Below are 19,976 nucleotides of genomic sequence, written 5' to 3'. Positions count from 1 at the left end.
CTTAATGACCACTACATGCAATGACCACTACATGCATATCATGACTTTATTAAAAAATATATTGTACTTTTTCGTGGAGAAAATTAGTCGCGTTCTTTGAACCACGTGACGCAGTACAAAACTGTAAATTTCAACGTCCTTTCAAAGATGCAAATCGCAATCTTCAATGTACAATCTGCACGTATGAACCGCACCAGGAGCGAAGCCATCTTTCTTGGAAGGGGGGGGGGATTTAAAAGTCGAATTTCCTGGTTGCATCATTTTGACCCGGTATTATCGGTTCTATTTCCAGGGTTTAAGGTGGAATAGGCTCTTTTTAGAGAGCTTCAAAAAAGGCGCTATTTGGGCAATGTATGGTATTTTAGCCCCATGATCGGGGCAAATTTTGGTGGGAAACGGACTCCTTGTCCCTTTTCTATTCTTTTTGATGATTTTTCTTAACATTTACTGTATAGGCCTAGTGTTGGTGATTATTGTCATTTGTGCACATACAATTGTATAGTTTGCGTAATCCTTGTGATTCTTGACTCCTTGTTGAATAAAATATTAAAGAAACAACTTCAGTTAAAGATCTGTTTTGTCTTTATTGGGCAATGTGCGTTTTCTTTCAACATTTTGATGCCTCGTGGACAAAGTTTAAGATGGTTATTAGAGTAAAATGGTTTATAAAAATGAGTATGTAAATGCGATTTGTTTATATTTTTCACCCAAGGTTACTAGGCCCTATTAAATGTAGCATTTATATAAAGTTTCAAAACTTGGAATGTTCAAGTTTATTCCAAAATAATGAATACTCAAGCTCTATTTGCCTTATTGCACCTTGCCCAACAAAAATAAAAAGGGCTGTTAAGGTTAAACTTCGCCTTTATGTAATGCAACGTTTTGGCCTGTAATAGTTACACAGATACGATGACAAAATGAACTTGTGTAATCATAAATTATTTCTTATTATTTCATTATTATTTCTCCAAACTGTATCTTACTTTCATTGTCTTCCTAGCATCATTATAATTTTGATAGTATTTTTAAAATTATACTAACAGTTATGATTGGGTTTCAGTTACTTTCTATATGATGACCCTCTTGTCTCAGTCGGCTGTGTGCGGGTGGGTGTGCCTAAACTATGTCTCACAATCACATACTAAATTATTATGGTTTCATAATGTCACGAAATGCAGAAATAAAAAAAAAATGTTTATCTGAGACTGAATTAAAAAAACTAGTTTGCGTCTGACATCATCTATCAATCATACCCAGAAAAGATTTTTTTTACGATTTGTCGTGAAGGTCAGTTGAAATTTCTGAAAACAGTGTGCCGCATGGTTAATTTTATAACTTCAAACATTCAAACCGTCTTCTCTATTCTTCAGTCACTGAAGACATCCTGTTAAAAGTGCCTAGGAAAGTTGCTTTTTGCCTTGAAAAAGCACTGAGATTTTCACCATTTTCTGCCATTCTTCGTTGAAAGGCACCAGATGACTCAACCTTCTCAGACGCGAACTAGTATTTTTGTATTTAGCTCCGATTATAACAAGTTTATGTGCGCATTGGAGATTTAGAGAAAATGACCGTAAAACCGCTTCACCATTGTAGAAAACTGATCCAGGAAAAGAGAAGAGAAATGACTAATACGAGAGATGAGGTTCCGTGAAGATGTGTTGCACCTAAAAAGAAAATGGAAGAAGACGAAAACAGTCACAAACAACAGCCAAACCTCTGGAACTTGGAATGGGTTGACGATCTCTAGAAAACAAATTTTAAAGAATTTTTACCTCAAGCATAATATTTCATAGATTTCAATTTAAGGTTAGCAACAAACTGTTGCGATTTGGTAGATCATAGCATCTTGCGAATGGTATAGTAAGCTTTGGCAAAAATTTTCTAGAACCAATACCAACCATCTCTAATGATAGTGTCCAGTGGCAATGGACAGTTGCTCTCCTTTGTTGTGTAGAATTGTCCCGGTTGGCGGTTTCGGTCGTACGTTTGACCTATAGAAAGCAAAGAAAAATTCGTCTTATCAAGCCTTCATTAAAGCGGATTTGAACCGAATATAATTATTGTGGCTTAGATCCAATTTGAGATGAGATTCTGGACGTAACATCATCGATTTGTAATTTCTAGTGTCCGGTTTCCCTCACTATTAGTACTAGGGATGTCAGCAATTAATGCTGATAATACGATATTTTTGTACTGGACTCGAACAGCTAGAGTTAGAAAATAAGCTAAAACTCCACTTCTAAAATGAACCACACTTGTTAAGATCTTCAGTTACGTGTACTGCGTTAGCGTGTGAACGTACATCTACGCCCACTACATGCGCGAGCCTCGACAACCATGTTCACAGACGACGTGGCCACTGTCGCTTATCTCCGTAGATTCACACAGGAACCAATCAAAGTTGGCGCTTACAATCTAAACCACACCCACTGACTAAGAACATATAACATGTATAATAAATAAAATCCTGTAGCAAAAATGAGAAACTTACCAGCCTGCAGATTGATAATGTCATTGTCGTCATATAATTCCATAACCAGTGGGAACTCTGTGCTTATTTTATGTACCTCAATGCTCATACTATCGGCGGTAAATTTAAAAGTCATCCTTGCGCCCATGTAGTTTAGGTCTGTGATTGTCATTGATGTTGTCTTTGGTGGCAATGTAGCATTCATGGCGAGGTTTTCTAGATAAAGTCGGAAGCCACCATAACCAAAGATGACAGTCTGTAGAAAACCTCCCATGCCAGTGATGAAATTTGTTGCGCCGATACCTGAACGTACCTCTGTCCATACCTGTGTGTATTTGATTAGAGTGTTTCCAATAATAATGTTAGATCTGATGATAATCAGAGGACTGCATGCAATCTTCACAAATCGTCTTGACTATTTCGTGTTCCCACAAAGGAATGGGCCTCTTCCCTGGATGAGTGACTCCCCTACCGAAACTGTTTGTGAAGAAAATAGCAATGTCAAGGAGATGAAAGATGGGGGAAGGTGAACAAGAGAAGACAAAAGCCATGATAAAAAAACATGGAATGGAAACAGGGGAGAGATGATAGAGCATTAGACGAGGGCCTGGATCACTCGCACTTTGTGGACGATTTCTTTTCTTTTGGCGCAGGTCTCCTAATTTGTCTCACACCATTAAAGATACTGTATGAGTTTCAACCTTTACCTTACCTTAAAAGGTTCACGGACGTACGGCTTAAAACTTTCATAAAACATCTCCTCTTGTTGCGTGTCATCCCCGACATCTTTGTACCCTATACAGAACATCCCCCATGTCATTGCCGGTCCGTTAAGATTCGTAACGTCTCGATATATGTTGAGATCGTTCTCACGGGTTTGTGGGTTTTCATATTTAAAATTAAACGGGAAGCCAAGGAGAACAACGTCGGCTTGTTTCACGATCTTGTTGGATTTATTTCGCAGTCCCGGGTTTAGAGTTTCGTCCTCTGGGATGAGAAATCAAAACGAACAAACAAAAAGTAAACACTAAATAAAACAAGCAGAAATGAAGACTTTTTGATAATATACGGTAATCATTTCAAATTGAGTGGTTGAGTAGTACACTTACCCGGATTATATCCGTCATATTCTGGATGATAATTCCTTTTCTCGTCATATAGCAAGACCAATTTTGTAGCCACATCAAACCATTCCTGAGGTATCTCCTGATCACACAGACACGCAGAGTAATTGGCTAAATGTATGGCCAGACTAGCGCCAACATTGGTGTACACTGAATCGTCAACTCCTTCATGGTATTCATCAGGTGGCATTATATCTGTTGCAACAAACAAATAATTTCCTTGAGCACATAATACCGAAGCTAACCAAATTGTCAACCCCGGCGTGGTATTCGTCGGGAGTCACGACATCTATATACAAGGAGTATATTATGTCTTCAGCCTTGACATCAACATAATTACGTTGTTGTAGAGCTTTGACTCACAGTATCTGATGACAAGTGTTTATAACAGATTACGTTAATATATTGTTCCATTAGATATATGTATTATAGTATTCAAATATTTTCTGATTATGAATCAACCCCTTCCCATCAGATGACTCATATCACTCTACGCTATAAACTATAGTATAATATAGTTTTCCCAGAGCGAGAGAGAGACAGATAGGGTGGTGCCTCTACTAATAGTTTTTGGGTGGTGCATCTACCAGCTTATACTAATACTGACGGATCGTTCGCCGCTTGCAGATAGACGTATTTTAACCATCTAAAATTAAATGAGAACTTACTTCGTACATGATAGCGTCCCGTGTCCGGATCAGGCTCCGCTCTTGTCGCCCACCACCTCGCCATGTCGATAATGAACTCGCAACCACGCTCGTTAACCAGCCAATCTATATCTCTAGTAGCGGATACATATTGACGAGCTGCATAGGCAATGTCACCGGTAATATGCTGCTGTAACTCGCGGCAAGGGACGCAGGCATCTGGCGTCACTTCAACACCTATATAAGCAAACAAAATTACAAATGAACTGATGGTATCCACGCAGGCCCGGGGTTAACGACCATGTTTTCCTGGTACCCAGCAAACACAAAAACGTTTTAAAATAAGTTATATTTTGGGTTTTGGTTTAGTAAAATCGTTTTAATAACATTAAAATGTCGGGTTACATAAAGGCCATGAAAACGTTTTAAAACGTTTTGTATGAAAACACACTACAACAATATTTTTAAAATGTTTTCAAAACGGTATTGTAAACTATTTTTGCAAACATTTTTTGCAAAATATTTTGTCAACACTTAATTAACATTATGTTTAAAATATTTGCACCCAGCAAACGCCAAAATGATCTTAAAATGTTTTTTTTATCAAAACGTTTTAATAACATTTAAATGTCGGGTTATGTAAAGGTCATGAAATCGTTTTTAAAACGTTATTGCAAATATTTTGGGCAAACATTTTTTAAAAATAATTTTTCAACCCCAAAATAACATTCTGTTTTAAAATGTTTAGTATTAAGTTTTCAAAAATATTTTTGGAATGTTTTATTCCCTTTATATAACCCGACATTTAAACGTTTTCTGTAAAACATTTTGTGTTTGCTGGGCAGTAGGTTATCAAAAAATGTTTTTTAATGTTATGAAAACGTTTTATACCCATTTTATACCCTTTATATATTAAACCCGACATGTGCAATGACTTTGTGCCCCATAGAATAAGATTCATATGTATCGGTAAGCAAACAAAGCCAGTAATCATGGCATTAGGTGCAGATTTGAACAAGGTATTTAGTAAAAACTGGTCGCTGGATTTAGAACTTGCACAGGGCTGTATGTAATCAAACGTACCTAAAAATGATAAGTATGATTGAAGATCTACGAATATTCCTAGGCCATACCGGGTAGGTCAATAAATAATACACAAGGTGCGATATTCATACTATTGCCGTGCCTTAGTCCCTACCTGTAAAGGCACTCTCCCATGGGAACCTGGCTCCTTCGTGATTATCCAGTGCCGCCCTCGCCCTCGCCTCGTCAATCACACTGATCCTATAACTTAACATATCCTTAGCAGACTGAGGCTGTAACATCAACATGCCAGGGTACATCCAGGTTTCCATGTCCCAAAACACGTGCCCTAGATAATTCACTTCACTGGCACCCTTACCGAGGCCAGTGGGACTTAGACCGTAGAATTGGTCACGATCTTGGTCGGTGTTTGGAGCAGGAAGAGAACTTTTGATATAATACTGAGCTCCGTAAAGCACCTGCATTAACAATTTAGTCAAACAAAACATTAATACGATAGCGCCAGCCATCAGGTTATGATACTCCTGAAATAAAGCAGTCATGTTTTTGCTAAAAAAAAGACGGACAATAAGGCATTGAACCGTATACTATGACATGTATGACCAAAACACTTCCTGCATGACACCTGTTACCAACTGTCAACACTTGACAACCAATTGCCTCAAGCGAAGGTCACATTCTGGAAAGCTGGACTGGGCGAGGTCATATGATGTAACTGATTCCATCTGAGTTGCCCTTGTCTGTATTATGAATCGGTAAACATTCCGGTTCTACTGCCTGACCAGAAAACACTTCCTGCCCTGATAACCCACAATGCAATGCTCTATTTCAAATAGAGTATCCTTTAATAGACCATTATTTCTTGGTTCAGAGTAATGAAGTAAATAAAATATATATTCATACATACACGCTATGTAACGGCGCGCGTGATTGGTCGAGAGCCGGATGCCCGGTGTCCCGGATGTGCTATCGCCGGGTAGGAAAAATGAAGGGCATAAACAACCGTTTAGTCATGAAAATATATGAATGAACCCCTAAATCATTATCAATGGATATACAATCAGTGGTATGTTTCATCAATTTTAATAAAATAAAGGTAATTTGTATATTAAATAAAACGAATTTTCAAAAAACCGTTAGAAATTGTTTTGTTATTTAAATTATTTTCGTCAAGGTGAAATTAATTGTCGACTGGTCAAAAATTGTCAAATTAGATGTAGCTAATGTCTGTAAAAGTAAAATTTCCCCCAATCTTTAATAAAGTCATCATGAACAATAAGAGCTTCGTGTGCAAAATTCGGAAGAGTTACAAAAGCGTATGTTGCCTGCGCAGGCAATATGCTGCCTGGTCCGACAGTATTTCCAGGGCAGGCAGTCGGACCGGACTGGTAAACTCGTAATCTCCATAATCTCAGAACAAAGAATTTCTTTGGGGACTAAATCGGTCAAGACTAGAATCTTAAGGGACACGTTGCAGCTGACGTTGCCTAATGCTGCTTAAATCCTAAGCACATTGTGGTTACGGTTTAAATCTCCGCGTGGGTACGGTTTAAATCTCCGCAATTCCAATGTGTTATGCACTTTTATAATTGTGTTTTTTTTCTCGCTTGCCTCACCCCACACGGCCAGATGGAACAGAGCTGATAAATGATAAATCATAATATATAGAGTTCGGAGAGGCTGCAGCACTACGTTAGCGCAACACGTTGAAATTATTCTGGTATTAACAACAACATCTCTTCCTGGACTGGCCTCAGAACACCACAGAGCCGCCCAAGATAGGCAGTTGAGGAAAGAAATAATTTCACGTGTATGTGTATCGTTGATGGCGTCACAACGATCACCCAGGTTAAGGGACACGTAGACGTAAGCGTACACGTGGCCGTATAAATAATGAGTAAATACTGTTATGCTGTAATCCACTCATGCAGATGGATAGGAGGAAGCTTCCTTATCAAAAAGAGAGAAAAAGAAGCCTTTACCTTTGTGGGTTGAATAGAGTCTTATTTAACCGGGTGTTTTTGTTTATTTTGAATTTACCTTCATAATTTCTAAGTCTCCTTCAACCATCACCATGCCGTCATCCCAATTATTCTGCCAAGCGTCCACGTGACTCTGTTCTAATTGCTTAACTGTTATGTCTTTAAGTTTATTATAAGCAAGTTTTGCCTTCGCATCATCGATATCGATTGATGTGACGAATAACCAGGTTTGAGATTGCGTTGCTGCCGTTAAAGTTATTGTTTGTGGAACACGTGTGTAGTATACATGGACACGGGTTCGAAAGCTGTCTTCTTTCTCTGTTTCTTTAATGGTTCCAGTAACGTATAGGCTGTAAGAATGTACAAGGTGAATGTTTAATAAATGATTCTTGAGGGGCGCATTATACGTGTGGAAATGATGCGGTGGTTCGGTTTTGTCTTTGAGTCTTGTGAGAGCGGTTTTCGGGGCAACGTACCATTAGAATATGAATAAAAAGTATTACAAGTGGCAATACTTCAACCGTCAGCCAATGTATAATAAGATTGTGTCCAATCAGGACTCTTTGTAAGCCTTAAATTGACTACATTAATGACCAACGTGCAATTTTGATCAAAAAACGCAACCTACCTTAACATGTGCTATACGACTGTAAGATTAGTTTAACATACTCTGCACTATGCTGATGATTTCTTAGTTAGAGGTCAGCGACTGCAACTGTAAGTTACAGTCATTCCTAATACAACTCAGATCGACTTACCACTCCAGGTCAGGCACATTGACTCCACTGCAGGGCCCTTCTGTCCCGAAATCAATATCCTCGCTGTCTTTACCTCGATTATTGGTAACTGTGAAGACATAGTCCCGGGGTGTAACAACCTCTTTCCGTACAACTGATACATTTGCGACCAATAAGTGATGGTAGTATTGATGGGCATAAATTTTGACCTGAACAAGCACTTCTGGATGGTCGAGCTGGGTTATCCATTCCCCTGTATATATAAATTCAATATGATAAGGATGTTAGTTCAAAGAGTTCAATATGTTACCAACAAAAAAATATTCAAATAAAATGGTAAAATGCAACAAATATTTGATCATTAGAGGTTTCTGCAATACAGAATCTAGGCCCAATGTAGTCTCCTCCGCAGCCGGTTTGATTCCGCTCCATTCACACAAACAACGTCACACTACGTCATCAAACTAGACTTGAAACAAGGCTTTCAATGGATTTGTGACCGTTAATCGGTCTCAGAAGTACATGGGAAAAATAGTCAATCAGAAACGGTGTCATACGTCAATTGGTAGACCGTTTGTTTAGAGAACAAGCAGAATCAAACTGGTGGGTGGCGGAGGAGGGAACATGCAAAAAAATAAATGTATTTCCACAACCCTCAAACTTATTACTTCTTTTACTCATATATAATTATGTGTTTGAGTAAAACTCTTCTAATTCTATTTGGCCACTTTTATAATAGGCTTTGTTTTTAAAGTGGACTTCGGCGCGTTATAGCGCCGCTTGCCGCGACCATCCCCATATCTGTCACCTACAATCTTGGAAATAAGTCAGGGAACGCTTGCGTGTAAATAACAAAAAAATGTCACCCCCTTTCCCCATGAAATGTTGAGAAATGCCAAAGTCTTCTGCGGTTTCCAATGTGTCCAACATTGATTGATGTATGGGGAGGAGGGAAGGGTAAATCTTTTTTGTAGATGTCCTGTTTGTTCCCCAGCACAATATACGTCATTTCTATGATTATAAGAAATTCCGCACGGAATTTACGGCAGAGTGTGCCAAGCGTTCCAAGTACTTTTTTCCAAGATTGTAGCTTCTCCTGCTTCTTATGGAAGTATGTAAGATATGATACTGACAAATATTCAGCAAATAGAGAAAGAATTGATCCAACCTCTAAGTACATTCAGCGTGTACGACTTTTCCACAGCATTTTCGTCATTCTGATTTTGAAAGGCAACGTCGATGGCGTTGGTAGAAGGAATACGTGCGCGATGACTTGCGTGGTTACTCAGACCTGATTTATAATTAAACAAAATCATAGATTTATTATCACCGATGTCTACGTCGCATTCAATTTAAAAAGCTTGCAAGTGAATGCAATAATCTTATAATGTTAACTATTCTTGAACTATATATGCCTACATGGCCTACATAGGCTATATCACGTATTTCATTGTATTTCGAGTGCATGTATGTATGTTGGACGGGTTTAGGTGGCGGGGTCTGTGTGCTTGTGTGTGGAGATGGGGCTGGAAGGGTGTCTGTTGTGTGGTGGGGTGTAGGGTGTGCCTCTGAGGGTTGTAACCTATGTACGTCAGTGTATATGCGGTAGAGGGGTGGCTGTACGTGGGTATATGTACTTGCAAGTAGTAAAATCACGTGCGTTGGACAAAATGTATTTTTGGAGTGGAGATGCAGAAAGTGTAGAGTGTACGATAACATCATTTTTGCATCATGCATGACACTCTTATTTGGGATGAGCACGTATGGTGTAATATATGTATGGGTGTTAGGGTGTGGGTTGGGTGAGTGTGTGGGGGTTTGTGGGTGCCCATGTGGATGCGTCTCACCTAATCTCCCATTGTAGACCCCATTAACAAAGATCCAATCACTCAATACCGTAGTAGCGAGATGTCCATTGCCTACGAACGGCATGTAGCGGAAATCAATCTGAGTAGCATTCGCCATTGGCAAACTAGATGTGGAAAAACAATATCCCAAAACTCATACCGAGAAGTCATGTAACAGTATCATTCCTAGGCCTATAATAGGAACTACTAGGTAGGTATTAAAATAGAAGTAGGCCTACATCTTTTGCAGCAGGGTAAACTAATTATATCGTCATGGTCATCTCATGTTATTTATAGGGTGTGTCCAGTTTAAGAAGAACCATTACTTCATCATCCATAACCTTTATTATCTCTGTTATATGCCCCCAAAGTATTCCATAATATTCATTGAAAATTATGTATTTTTATTGAAACATTAATATTCACTTGTTCTCATATGTATCTCTATTTGCTTGTACATGTAATATTCTAAAAATTCAAGGGAAAATGCTAATTAACAGTCATCCATGGTGAACAGGAAAGTCATATTCAAAAGATTCTGGACAATTAAGTGGTGGCGAGTAACCATGGTAACCATGTATACACATTTTGAGATATTTTCTCAAAATATCAAGAGCTACTTTTTTTTAGTATCATAAGAACCACCAATTTGACATTTTTGAACTTAAAAAAACTGAAACTTTTTTTTGAAAGTCTACCACAGGCGGTAGTGAAAGCCAATAGCGCTTTATTGTCTTATCGACTCAAAATCGTGACAGATTGAAATATCTCCATCAACGAACTGGGGTGTTTTCCTGAACTAACACAATTGTGCTATCTGATTGTCAAGTGAAGGAGATAGCATGCTCAAGTGATCCCCGACAGAGGAGCTTACGGTCAACATAGAAGACCATTTGAAATACACTAGCATAGCAGCTAGGATATAGTGAAAACATCGTCTTCAGGACTTGGACAGAGAATGTGGTAGACCAGGGGTTTCCCTTGGGTAGACAGGATCTTGGACATTGCCGGATCTTGGATCAAGATCTGAGACCATCAAAGGAATCTCATCAGTTAATGAATCAACATCTCCAGGCTTAGATAAGTAAACCCAGCAAAAGAAATCTGAGTATTTTTACTCTTGTGCGATTTTGTAATGTGACTTGATTGACAGCAATACCACACTAATATATAAATAATCATAAGTTGTTTGATATAATAAACAGCGTGTTTGGTGTTGAGAGACCTAGCAGGTGATTTTGGCCTGGATCATTTTAGTGACCGTAACATCACCTACACCCTGTCTAAAGTCATGTTTCAACTTTCTCTAATAATTGAAGTATGTTCTACCATAAATTGACAACTTGACCTTGTATTAAAATCGATGCATCTTATTGTAGATGATGTTCCACCTAATATACAGGTGACTTTGATCAGAGTGTTAAATAACAAACACATCACACACGTACCTTTTGGTTTCATAAATATAAGGAAGTTGGTTTATATCATCCTCCATTTGTGACGGAAGTCCATCAAATTCATTAGATCTCCGATATCTATCCTGAAATCCAGATTCCGCTTGTATGTCCCCATGGAACTGTTTGAAGTTACCGTAGCCAGTTTTGGAGCATAAAGATATTACCAGCAGAATATAAATAGGTACAGATATTATGTACAGCGCCATAGCGATGGTCTTTGAATTTCAGCTAATTGCTTTTTTCTGAAAAGTCTAATAAAATGTAACGACAAATTAGATAGAAAAGTTACTGCCACATCGAACTGTTTATGTTGGAAATCAGACCTATATCAACTGCTAATTCAAAGACGTCTCTGATATCAAAGACTCTTCAGTGCCGAGACACCTGACAGTATCGTAATTCAGAGACGTCTCATAAATCACATACTCCCTAGTCTCAAAACCCAGCCGCAAACGATATTAGTAAATGTTGGTGAACGTGAACCGGCGCAATCCAACTATCCAATTCATGAATTAAAGCGCAGGCTCGGGGTACACTCTTTATATTAAACGTGAGAAATCGGGGAAGTCTAAAAGAAATTTTGTTGCTCTTTTTCATAACTTTGAGCTTAAATGCTGCAGAATAACTGTGCTCCTCGACGACATTTTGCAGAATTTCATTTCTCCGTACACATCAAAACTCAACATGTGGTGATGAATGCACCAAAACTTTTACATTAATTTTTCATAAAGTATTTATACTTGAACTGCAACATTATTGATTATATGGGGAGTGGAGTAGTAAATTAATTGTTCAGGCCCCGACTCATGGAAACAATTTCAACCAATACCAAGAAGAAACTAGAAACATTTTTATTCACTATTTCATTAAAACATTTTTATTTCCCAAAATTATTATCATCGTTATTATTTACAGGGCGTTTCTAGATTCCGAGACCGCCGGGGCTGAACTGAACAAAATTTCAAAATGTTGAACACCGGCGTGGCAGCGCCGCTAGGGTTGTCTGAGGGGCGATGTGCCCCCTCACCCCTCCGAATTAGACATTTTTTCAATGCGAAGGCCCCAATGGAACCATTTGGTGCAACATGTTTATTGGTTATTTTTGGAGCATATACTTTTTACAGATTTCCAACTGAGCTGCAAATTTTAGTTTTAAATGAATAGGCCTACTTGTGCTCAATAACTCCTACAATTCAGCCTAAGTGTAGCCTTTTTTTGTTTTAACGCAAGGGGTGCTTGAGGGGGATCTGCTATAATAGGCCTATAGGCATATATCTATGAAAGATAGGCCTGTAATTCATAACAAATTTCCTGCGGACCTGACTTCTGGGCCGCAAATGTTATGGGTATGAACCTGCTCAATTAGGCCTATATGGATACTTGCAAGTTAGCCTTTTCTTTTTAACGGAGAAGGGTAGGGGAGATTGGGGTTAGTTGAAACATTTTTCACAAAATCGTCTTTTTAACACAAACCGATTACTTTCAAGAAACACTAACCATATCAGTATAAACATATGCATACATGCTACAAATACAGCCTTAAACTTTATTGGACCTGCTTATGATTATTCATATAATCCAATTTGAAAATTTGAAAAAAAAGTGTTTCAACTAACCCCACCCCTGGGGTCAGGGGCTATTTTAGAAGAAAAAAGTCACTGCACGTTAGCAAACGTAAAATCTAAAAGATCAGCTAGCGGAGACAAGCTTGAGGGGAAGGGGTTGCTGGCAGAGGGGGCTGTCTCCCCTTGAGTTCTGTAAACTTTTACAAATCACGCATTTTATTGACTCATTTTTGATGTTAAGGGCTGAGAGCTAAGAGCACACCACTCAGACATACCAAATTGCATACTGATTACGAGGAATAGCCTTAACTGATATCAAATGATTTTGAAATTTTGAAATTTGCGATAAAATACAAATTTTATAAGTTATATTAAAAAATGACATTTTTGACATTAACAATCCCCGAAGTAAAGTTTATCAATCTAATGATATGCACTTAAATTTCAAAATTGATTCATGTCTGGTTCACTAATGTATTTCACTAATTCATTTCATTTTTAATTACCTACAGCTCCATGAAAGTACACACTAGGATCATAAACGTTATTAAGTTTATGGTATTGATGGTATTGATATGCAAAAACGAAAACAATCTCTGCAAAAATGAATAAAATGCGCACAGGTGCCTACAATTGCACAAATTAATATTTGTAAAATTTAATGATAATATAAAAATCCTTTTTATTTACTTAGAAAGGTAATAGGTTTCATTTAAAATATCATTCCATTTAATTGAATTGTCATTATTGAAAACTCCATAAAAGTACACAGAACCTCTTTATTAAATGTTGAATGAAATGCACACGTGTCCCTACCATCTTTTAACCTGTCGCACAGTAGCGTAAAGTCTCACAATGTGAATGTGATAAAATTTCTGCAACTTAAGTGATACAAAGGTGCATAAGTTGTTTGCAAATTGCATAAAAAAGTCGCATACAAATTCATTATACAAAAGATTCAACACCCTCTTCTATAGTAGTGCTCAACTTAAAAAACACACTAGATGTTCAGTCCATAAACAGGGTGTTTATTTTCTACAAGCAATATACAGGGTGAGTCCAAAAGTGCAACAGTGCAAAGAATCCATCTTTATTTTATAACCAGATTGAACTTTTAGGATTTAAAACACATGATATATTCATTAGTGGCCTTGTGTGAAAAAACGTAGTAATTATAGCACTTGCCGTTCTGTTTTTATGACACATTTTACAGCGATACACAATTTTAATGCTTGTCCACGAGACATCTAAACTTTGAATGTCAGCACACTATACTATTATACTATTTAAATAGTTAGTTTGAACCGAAAACAGGAATTGAAAGAACGCAAAAAAACCCACCTTGATTTAAGTTAAAGCCAGTTTAAGATCTTGTGTCCTTATTTCGCATTGTGTGCTCTCATTCAAATTATGGTACCTCGTGGACAAAGAGTTTTAAAAAATGGGTATCGCCGTAAAATGACTCATAAAAGTTTAAGGGTTATTATATGGTCTTTAAAGGTTTCCTTGAGCATATGGAGAAAAGCCGCGCTTTTAGCCTTTTTCACATTAATTTGGCCATAAGTATTGTAAATTTTGATTATAAAAAGTCCCGTTGCCCCCGTTACCAGGTCTGTATGCCGTATAGGCTGCGCACTTGCTTTTTTTTATTGGTGTCCCCGGTGGCATATCAGGGTGAGCGGCGAGGAAAATGTTCCTGATGGTCATAATTTTTGGTTTGTTTTATTGGGACGAAGCGCGCAAAACCTTTCCATTTTACACTATTTTAGCACAAACAAAGGTGATATGTTGTTGTAATTTGCAACATTACACTATTTTGCCCCAAATTAAGGTGTTTAATGGTCTAAAAAAGAAGATGCACAGGGCAATTCTGGACAATTTCTGTCCGGTATATGAAGCTGCCCCCACGCCTGTTGCGGATTTTCTCGTCCAGTGGCTTTGCACTACGGTGACCAAACAATAGGGAGGTGAGGGTGTTACCAGAGGCGTTTTTCTTGATTTCCCCTGCCAATTGAATGTTTGACTGATCGCCACAAACTATACAATATAGGATTTCCCGACTAGATCAGACTTGCTTTGTGGAGGAACTTCTTTAATTTCTTAGTCATTTTTCGGGCTGAAACTAGTATAGAACTATTTTAAGCACGGATTTTTATTCTCACTGCACGGATTTCTATTCTCACTGCACGAACGTGCCAGGAGGCACGTTAAAATAGCCCCTGCCTGGGGTAAGTTGAAACATAGGGTAGGGTTAGTTGAAACACGGCTTGTAAAAATTTCAAAATAATTATTATTGTGTTGTTAGGGTTATACTTCCCTTGAAGGCACCCTTTAACATACAATCAGTGTGAAAAAATGAATAAATAAATATGTGGGAGTGCGGGTCAATACTTTGGACACAAGGTGACGAGTGTCACCATGGACCAAAATATGAGAAGCCTAAAATATTATAAAATGTACTTTCTGTGTGCACTTTTTGCTTGTATTATTGCTTTTTAACCATATTAAAGCAATATTGAAGAAATGGTAAACATGTTACAAATTTTTTATAAGTCAAATTTTTAACCATATTTTTCTATTCGATTTTCACATGTCAACTAACCCCACCTCAAAAGTTTCAACTAACCCCGATGCCTATTTTTACATTTCAAAGTTCATTACACAAAATAAGAAATACAATAAAACTTTTATTTAACATTATTCTGGGACTTACTACTAGTGCTTATGATACTCAAAAAATAATCCCCTGAATCTTCAAACAACATGGAGATAACACATCTTTTCTGAGGGGTATAAAAATTAGTCAGTAAGTAAAAAACAGATATTCCTTTCCCAAGCCAACACTGGTGGGGCATCAGTGCTGTTGCTAATTTGGTGGATGACCCTTACTAATACCTATTACTAGGTGCCAGTATTTTACCAAATTAAATTTTTGTGTCAGAAAAAAATACAATGTTTCAACTTACCCCGCGTTCCCAATCTCCCCTACCTAAGGGGGATGTGCTCTCTCAGAAGTTGGGGAACTTTTCAAAAAAATAATGAAAGGCACAATAAAGTCATTTTGTGTAAAAGTTTACACTTATTTATTGGTATTATTTTCGGCATAATAAATTTCAACGGACCCGAGTTGTGAGGGGGGGGGGGGTATTATCCTCAAACTAAAAGCCATTTGGTGCAACATTTTGCATTAGGCCCCTATTATTAACTTATTTTTCCGACCATCATGATTAAGCATAGCCTATAGGCCATTATAATCATATCATGCTAATGCATAATAGGCCTATGTATTTTAGAACGGATTTCCAGTGGATGCGATTTCCGTGTCACAAATTTCAAGCATGCATGAACATATATGATGCGCAATAACTCAGAACGTACTCTTCTTCTTTTCTTCCTTGTTTTCTTTCCACTTTTCTGCCTTTCTTTTGCCTAAAAATGCCCGGACATTGAAATGAGGCTGGTGGCTGTGGCAAAACAAATTTTCATCCCAGTTTTGCTAATATTTTGTGCCGATTTTTGTAACATTTTCGTCCCGGTATTGGTATTATTTTATATTTGTTTTCAGTTTTCGGGATATTTCTTTCTTTCAATTTTTGGGAAATTAGACCGAAAAAGTAGGCCTTTTCCTTTTCCCTCCCTTTGCCGTCCCTTCGATTTTTTAGGGGACACTGTCTGTATCTTTGCCCAGGCCCGTACGCAGGGGATGGGGGGGCGTGCAGTGTGGCAAAAGGAAAATAATAGGTTTTTTTAATGCTTTTTTAGTCAAAAAAGTCCAAAGTTTTGGGTAGAAGGTCCACTTTTTACAAAATCGCACCACCCCCTGGAAAAAGGTCCACCTTTTAAAATCAGCACCCCCCTCCTAAAAGAAATAATGCGTACGGGCCTGGCTATGCCACTGCTCTGTCACTCCCCTTCCTCTTCCCCGCCCCCTCTCTTCACTCTCCCTTCTCTCTCTGTCTCCCTCTTTTTAAGACCCGGGGCTGCAGGCCCCAAAGCCCCACCCCCTGGGTACGCGCCTGGTTTACCGTAATTTGTTGATCTATTTTGAGCCACCTGATCATAACATAACCCCACCCTTATTAATAAAATACAAGTGTCCATATTTATCCAAATTCATCCCATGCATGTGTACAAGAGGAGTCAGGCCACGAGGTTAGGCCTGAACGTTTCCGTAGGGGCCTACCATTTTTCCCCAAGTAATTTTTGAACTTTTTGGCAAGCCGAGAGGAAGGGCAAGCGATTTAGGCACACATTCCGATGGGGCGCTAACAGCAGTGCGAAAATGCTTTAATATGCACATTTTCCTGCTTGCTGCGCTCGCAATATATATATCTATAGATCATTTTAAGGTTTGCAAATTGGGATCCCAAAAATTTGGCACGTGCAAGTGGGGGAGGACAAGCGATTTTTTGGCGGGCCGAGAAGGGGGCAAGCGATTTATGGCAGGCCGAGAGGGGGCGGGGCATATCAAAACCTTTAGTAACATTTCAGAATCAGTGAATTCACGGCAGACTTGGCCATTCAAAACGCAACAGAAAACTGGCTAAAAATGACCAAATTTTTCTTTAAATCGCCGTCAATTTCGAACTAGTGAACTCAGAATTCTATACCCACGTTTATATTACCTTGAGATATTCTTTAACCCTAAAATTATTTTTTTGAAGCTGTAGGTGCTTCCATAAACCCGCCTGAATTTTTTATTTATTCCATCTTTTCACTCATTTTGTTCCTTTCCCTGCGTGAGATCAAGTTTTTCTGGGTTTTCCTGTCAAACCTGCCCTGTTCCAACAGTCACTCTACGAAATAGCGCCACGTTATTAAAAATGTTTTCGGGTTAATCGACTGTATAGACATTTTCCCTAATGGTCATCTAAAATGGTTATGATAGACCTGAATTTAGTCTCGCCGCATACAAAAAACTATGGGTAGGCCTACCCCCTAATCAGAAGTCAATTCTAGTCCCTTCGATAACTCGCTGGGTCTGCCAGTCTTAGTCACAGCCTATATGGCACAGCATAATTCGCATTACGTGAAATACGACCAAGCGTAGACTTTGCGTAGACTATACGATCTCATATTTCAGCATGACTCCACACAGCTCGCGTTCATCAAGGTGCTTTTCATTGTGTAGTGAATATTATTTTGGGTAAAAAACATGTTACTTTTCACATAGAAAGGTTTTGATATGCAAACGATTTTTGGCGGGCCGTTCGGAAATGTTACCCCGGCTCATTGTTATTGCACAGCCCCTAAGTGTAGAGTAAATGAGTCACTCACTTATTCATAATAGCACGTGTACACAATACGGGTTATTCCAAATGTATGTGGAATGAGCAACTAACCCCCCCTTAAATAATGGCCATTATTCAAAAACGGGCTATCTGTAAAATGCGTTGGAAGCAGAATTTATTTCTGCGCACTTTGACACCTCATTTGATACGTTAGCCCAGAAAACAATAAAACACCGGTAAATTTAATGTAGTGAGGTCCCGATTTGAAAGTTTCACTATACAATTGCGGGAGATATTCATCATTTTCTACCCCGGTATCCAAAGATTTATCGTCTGAATATCAAATCGTGCATAGCACATTCACGTGTATCGATCCCGGGTATTGATATTAGTGTCTCTGCTGTACAATGTAATTATTAACCAGGCGATGTCGGTGTTAGACTGGCCCCCAGTCTCGGTTCGGTTCCATCTCTGGATAATGTAACAATAAATAATTACGTAATGCCTTATGAAAAAAATGCCAACTCCCCCCTTATTTTCTTCAATGCCAAAAACCCATTCCTCTTCATCCACAAATCGACGCCACTAATTACACCCACCACAGTCAACCATGCAGCAATATAGAAATATACTCGTATTATAAGTGAACGCGAAAGTCCATTGAGCTATGTAATCTACATTACCAGTCGTTCTCCACGGACCCGAGGAGGGTCTATGTCGGTGTACGTGTGTGACGTCAATATTTAGTCAATTGCTACAAATAAATTCTGCTTCCAACGCATTTTACAGATTTGTAATACAATCGTCCGTTTTTGAATAATGGCCATTATTTAAAGGGGGTTAGTTACTGTTTTTGAGATGTTTAGATGTGAAACAAATCATCCAATTTATGCCCGGGATTACCCCACTTTCCCCTAGGCCTAGCAATAGGCCCTAGCTAGTCCCTACTTACTTAAAATTGCGGCTGCCAATGTTTCATTGGCAGTTTCCCGTCTCACATGCAAATATTGCCGGCAATCTGTTGTTGGTATTTTTGACAGGTTATACAGGTATCCAATATTATCACGGGCCTAAAAAAGTCCATTAGATCTCAACTTTATAGTACCGCAAATTAGATCAACTGATGTGACTGCATGTTTACTAAAAATCGAATGACTTGGAGAACGGTCGACGTCTGTTGAAATGTAGTTCACATCCTTGAATTTTGTGGATGGATGGTTTTCTCAATGTGTGCAAAAACTAAACTGAACGACCAACACATAATATTGTATATCAGAGTAAAAGATAATGATCATGCCTGATATGCTGTTACATACATAGCACCCCTATGCTGAGTTAAACGAGCAAAGGTTGAGGTTCAAGTTCAACGATATAGGTGTATATACATACATTCATAGGCGCCTCTCCAACTTCATGTAAAGCGCCATAGGCCTATCTTATTGCTGTGTTGGAAAGCCACGTCGATCCATCATGATAAGTCCATCTGGACACAGTTATGTTAATGTACATAATGAAGCATTCTAAAACTTAAAAGTTTTTGTCTGCAAATGATCGAGTATACGCCAGAAATCTATTTTTTTAACTAAACATGCTAAATACTTCATACTTGGTATTTAAATGACATGTACTTGAGACAAAAGAAATCAGAAAAAATGCAACAAAAAAAATCTCATTTGCATATTTAATTGGCGGCCATCTTGCATTTTAGGTGTCGGATTTCAAAATAGCCTACCGGGACGCAACTGTAGATGCTAAAGGTGTAATTTTTTTTTTTATGAAATTCAAAAAGCAGCAAAAAAAGTATAGAAATAGATTTTTTTCATAAAAGGCTTCATTTTTAGAAAAAAATCCAAAACCTGATTTGTAGGCCTA

General features: G+C 38.2%; 1 protein-coding gene across 1 annotated transcript; it reads right to left on the bottom strand.

Moving 5' to 3' along the window:
* Window positions 1-594: 594 nt before the first annotated feature.
* Window positions 595-19,406, bottom strand: LOC140157575 (protein-glucosylgalactosylhydroxylysine glucosidase-like). Its single transcript, XM_072180815.1, has 13 exons — window positions 19,057-19,406; window positions 11,300-11,559; window positions 9,852-9,976; window positions 9,173-9,295; window positions 8,026-8,257; window positions 7,326-7,617; window positions 5,440-5,743; window positions 4,263-4,478; window positions 3,580-3,789; window positions 3,183-3,457; window positions 2,492-2,795; window positions 1,899-1,991; window positions 595-1,664 (listed from the first exon to the last, which is right to left on the bottom strand). The coding sequence occupies exons 2-13, from the start codon at window positions 11,512-11,514 to the stop codon at window positions 1,582-1,584; spliced, it is 2,472 nt and encodes an 823-aa protein (XP_072036916.1). The 5' UTR covers window positions 11,515-11,559; window positions 19,057-19,406; the 3' UTR covers window positions 595-1,581.
* Between the last annotated feature and the right edge of the window lie 570 nt (window positions 19,407-19,976).

The sequence above is a fragment of the Amphiura filiformis genome, chromosome 7 (genome assembly GCF_039555335.1).
Source record: "Amphiura filiformis chromosome 7, Afil_fr2py, whole genome shotgun sequence".
Classification (NCBI taxonomy): domain Eukaryota; kingdom Metazoa; phylum Echinodermata; class Ophiuroidea; order Amphilepidida; family Amphiuridae; genus Amphiura; species Amphiura filiformis.
The sequence above is the reverse complement of the archived record's forward strand: the minus strand, read 5'-3'. Positions and strand labels throughout refer to the sequence as shown.